Source organism: Alosa alosa, chromosome 13 (genome assembly GCF_017589495.1).
Source record: "Alosa alosa isolate M-15738 ecotype Scorff River chromosome 13, AALO_Geno_1.1, whole genome shotgun sequence".
NCBI lineage: Eukaryota > Metazoa > Chordata > Actinopteri > Clupeiformes > Clupeidae > Alosa > Alosa alosa.
Genome location: NC_063201.1, coordinates 9,677,208 through 9,682,207, shown reverse-complemented (window position 1 = coordinate 9,682,207; position 5,000 = coordinate 9,677,208). Strand labels below are relative to the sequence as shown.

Below are 5,000 nucleotides of genomic sequence, written 5' to 3'. Positions count from 1 at the left end.
TTGTATATACTGTTAGTGAAATACGGGATGCAAATGTATCAGTCTTAGACAGTGTAATATATAAACCCTTTCATCTCTCTCTCTCTCTCTCTCTCTCTCTCTCTCTCTCTCTCTCTCTCCCTCTCCAGGCACCATGACCACTAAGATAGCCTGTTATAGGGACCTGCGTGTCCAGGTGAACACGTCGTTCTGCAACCCTCGCTCACGCCCCTCCTCTGGAACTGTGCCATGCAACACTCAGCCCTGCCCCCCCAGGTACTGTAACACTTAGCTCTGCCCCTCCCCACCACACACACACACACACACACACACACACACACACACACACACACACACACACACACACACACACACACACACCACACCAACGCACACACCACACACACACACACACACACACACACACACACACACACCACATACCACACACACACACACACACCACACACCACACACCACACACACAAACCACACACCCAACACACACACACACACACACACACACACACCACACACAACACACATACACACACACACACACACACCAAACACCACACACACACACACACACACACACACACACACACACACACACACCACACACACAAACACACACACCACACACACACACACACACACACACACACACACACACTTTTTTCTCTCCAGGTATAGACATAAATAGTTCACTGACTCACAACTGTCTGACTGTACATGGGGTCTGTCGGTGCAATTCTAATTAAATATATTAAAAGAATTACAAATGATCTCCCACTGTTATAACACAATGTAGTATACAATCTCCCATTGTAATAACACAATATAGTATACAATCTCCCAGTGTAATAACACAATGTAGTTAGAAAGCTCAGTCTGAGTCTCTTTCAGATCGCTAGAGTTGTCTGTGGGTTCTCATGCATTCTCACTCCTATTCAGGCAACTTAAATACAATCCATTGCTTTCTTTTTTATTGTCCTTTTCCGGAGGGGTTAACACAGTGGTGGCTGGCTAAGAGGATGTTGCTAACGAGTGTGCGTCTGGATGTCTGTGTTTGGGGTTTGTGGTGTAGCGGTGGATCCTGGTCCTCACTGCTCCCCTAAAACCCCTCAATCAGAACCACAAAGGGGTTGAATCTTAGAGAACATCCTCGTGATGGCTCTAGTTTGGAGTGTTACAAAGACCCTGTGAAGCACTTTGGTTGCTATTGGTGCTATACAAGTATTTGAAATTGAAAATTGATATTGAATTGAGAGCGCCTGTTTGCCCGGCCTCTGTTTTAAATCATGGTCATTGGTGTTCGGATTGTGGGCCACAGTTTTATATCTACCAGAACAGATGTATCACATTACCCTAAGTAGGAGCAAAGCAAATGTGGTCTTGGTAAAATTAATGAATTAATGATGTGCAGAACATAAATGCAGTAGGGAGGACAGACTGCCTCCATCTTGACCTTTTAGTGTTGTGATGAATAGTTTCCACTGAAAGCTTAACTGACATGTCCTGCATCAGATGAAATATGGGTATCATTTAGCTGTGCCATTGGGTATTACTCTTTAAAAGCCTAAGTAATCTTAAATCAGTCTCGGTGCTGGAGCTGGGTTCAGATCAGGACTGGGGCGTGTGCTGGGGAATTCAGGTTGTGTGAGGTTGGCGAGACCAGTCCTTGGGTGTCTTGAGTTGAGTGAGTGCGCACCACCACCCCAGTGTGTGTGTGTGTGTGGTGCATGTTTGTGCATGCATGTCTGTGTACACTTGTGCATGTGTGTGTGTGTGTGTTTGTGTATTGTGATGTGCGATGATGGTGCCACCCATGAGGGTGTGCCCATGCATGATGCAGACACTGGCTCCAGCTCTGTGCCCCCGCACCCTTCAGCTGTCCACCGGTTCTCTGGTACTGCCCTCCGTTGGCACCGGGACTTGGTGCAGATCACCAGGAAAAGTCCCCTCCATTCAGTCCCAGCCCGGAGAGACTGAGTCCCCACAGTCCACTGCCTGTGAGAACTGACCAGAGGCGCTGATGCAACGTCTGCTCTCCTAATCCTGCTGTTCCTGAGAACAGCTGACATGTCTAAGTGGCTTAGTTCCTATTTGACGGCTTAGTTCCTATTTGAGGTTGCATGGCGTTCTTAGCGATGGGTCATACATCTGATCATGATGCCATTGGCAGGAGAACCCTTGCAAACATGACCTGAGTTAGTCCTTGTGTCTAGGGAGACTGCCCATAGAGCATCATGGGTAATATCACTCATAGTCTTTGGGAAACGTACAGTAGCTTTGTCACATGTTCCTGAGTTTCATATGCTTGTATATAAATATATAATGTAAGTCACACTGGAGCCTGTTGCTGTCTCCAGAGATGTTAGAGGTAAGAGAATACCCGCGAGCTTTAAGAGGCTCTAGCGTAAACAGAAGTATCCATGTAAGACATATGGGGTCAGTGTCTTTGAAGGTCATATGAAGATCTTCTGTCATAAGCAACGAGTGACTCATAAACAGGCATTTAACTCCTTTCTCAAACACACACATTCACACATCCACAGACATGCATCCACATGCTCTCTCTCTCTCACACACACACACACACACATTCACACATCCACACGCACACACAATGATATTTATCTCCCCTCTTGTGAGAGTGACATCATCCAAACCAATCCCCAGATCAGACATAGGAGATGCTGGGCGATGGCATTAGTGAATGCACTGCCCAGATCAGACATAGGAGATGCTGGGCGATGGCATTAGTGAACGCACTGCCCAGATCAGACATAGGAGATGCTGGGCGATGGCATTAGTGAACGCGCTGCCCAGATCAGACATAGGAGATGCTGGGCGATGGCATAAACACGCTGCCCTGGTCCAAGCTCCAGGGTCCAGATCAGCTCCATGGTCCAGAGTGCAGGGTCCATTCCCTAGATTGCATTACAGCTGAGAGGAAAGATCTGATTAGGGAGGGAGGAATCTCCCTGTGGGGAACACAATCACCCAAACACACACACACACACACACACACACACACACACAACACACACACTTAAATTCCCAAACACACACACACACAGTGCACAGTATTCAACACCCCATATTTTATCCATTTAAACTCTATAACCTCTCTCACTCTCTGTGACACAGACAGACACATACACACTCTCTCACACACACACACACACACACACACACACACACACACACACAGTTTGCCAGCCCATCTTTTATCTGCTCCGTCCAAACCTTAAGTGTGAGTTTCGTCCTAATTCTCATTTTCTAAGCTTGAGGAAAACCTCAAAAAATCTCTCTGTCTGTTTTCTCTCTCTCTCTCTCTTTCTCAAATCACACACACACACACACACACACACACACACGCTTGCCTGCCTTTTTACGCACACGCACACTCACACACACACACACACATACACACTCATCACCACACACTTTGCTCCTAACAGCTGGGGATGGGATTACCATTTCAGTACCCCATACTTATTGCAAACTGAAGCATTGGAGCGAGGTCATGCTACACATTCCTGCTTGCATGGCACTCCTGTCATTCGTCAGGGGTCAGTGGAGCTCCCTTTAGCTGGCCAGCAGAGCAGCAGCGTTCACATTCGGCAAATGTCTGTGGCAAATATGTTTTCTCTGAACAGTTCAATTTGAACGATTTGGTATAAGCATTCCATTGTAATGGTAAGACTTCGTCCAGCTCAAGTCCAGCTCCACTGTATGTTCGCAGAGAACTACCTCAAACTGTTTTCGTTCCCAGAGAAAACAGTTTGAAAACTAGTTGCAAAACGTTCGCCTATGTTCGCGAATTTGGATGCACCTCAGCTCAGCCTCTGACTGCAAGAGTCAGGGTGCACGCAATAATCTGTCGGTCAAACAACATTTCTGTTGATTGATTTTTATTTGGTTTGAACCATTTTTTAAAAAAGATGCTTTTGGAGTGAGGAAAAAGAGGGAAAAGTTGTTTATGCTGCACAATAAAAAGTTGTTTATACTGCACAGTGAAAAAGACTACCACCAGGGGTCCAGGCCTGTGGTTAGCAGAAGACACACACACACACACACACACACACACACACACACACACACACACACACACACAATCCTTTCCTGCTCTTGACTATCTCTCCCAATCAGGGCAGCACTCTAAGCCTAAGAGAGCCAGAGCATTGCCTATGGCATTCTGAGGTGTAGACAAAATGTCTGTGATTAATTCGACCTGTTTATGTGCCATGCTGCAGGCCTTTGTCATGACTGTGTGTTTGTGTGTGTGTAACAAATGTGTGTGTCTTATTGTGTGATAATGTCAATTGTGTGTGCATGTGTAATGCATGTTTATGTCTATGTGCATGTTTTATTATGTGCATGTTTTTTGTGTCTGTGTCCCTCTCTCAAGTAAGCCTGAGGACCACAGGTTCAAATAGGCGGTTTAGCCTACAATATACACAGCTACAAAAGCAGTTGGGTGGTGTGTGTGTTTGTGTGTGTGTCTGTGTGTGTGTGTGTGTGTGTGTCTGTGTGTGGGAAGTCAGCTTAATGACTAGTCACGGGAGTAGTGGAGCAGCCATTAGCCCCCAGGAGAGGTTGTAAAGGCTGCTGATGGTGTTTGTGTTACTCTGATGTCATGACTGACTCCCAGCAGCCCTGTGGGATGAGCCTTTATGGGCAACAAGGGGTGAAGAGTCAAATAAACTCTCATACGCTAACACACACACATACACACACTAGTAAAACTACACACATTGACACTGACAGATGCCTTTTGCCCCCAAACACACACACACACACACACACACACACACAGACAACTATACAAACACACATTCACACACACACACCCTAAAGCACACAGATTAGCGGTAGCTACCCATTTCTCAAAGTCCATCTTTAGATAAACAGCACTGTTAGCGTAAGAACAGCACTGTTAGCGTAAGAACAGCACTGTTAGGGCAAAGAAAAGAAAAGAAAAGAAAAGGCCTCGGGCGTTTCACTCCACT

At 46.2% G+C, this 5,000-nt stretch overlaps 1 protein-coding gene across 1 annotated transcript in view; it reads left to right on the top strand.

The window, feature by feature from the left end:
• Nucleotides 1–5,000, top strand: part of LOC125306649 (A disintegrin and metalloproteinase with thrombospondin motifs 16) — a 58,187-nt gene that overhangs the window by 42,091 nt on the left and 11,096 nt on the right. The window contains exon 18 of the mRNA XM_048262140.1: nt 129–255. Within this exon, the coding sequence (XP_048118097.1) occupies nt 129–255 (127 nt within the window). The remainder of the gene's footprint in view (nt 1–128; nt 256–5,000) is intronic.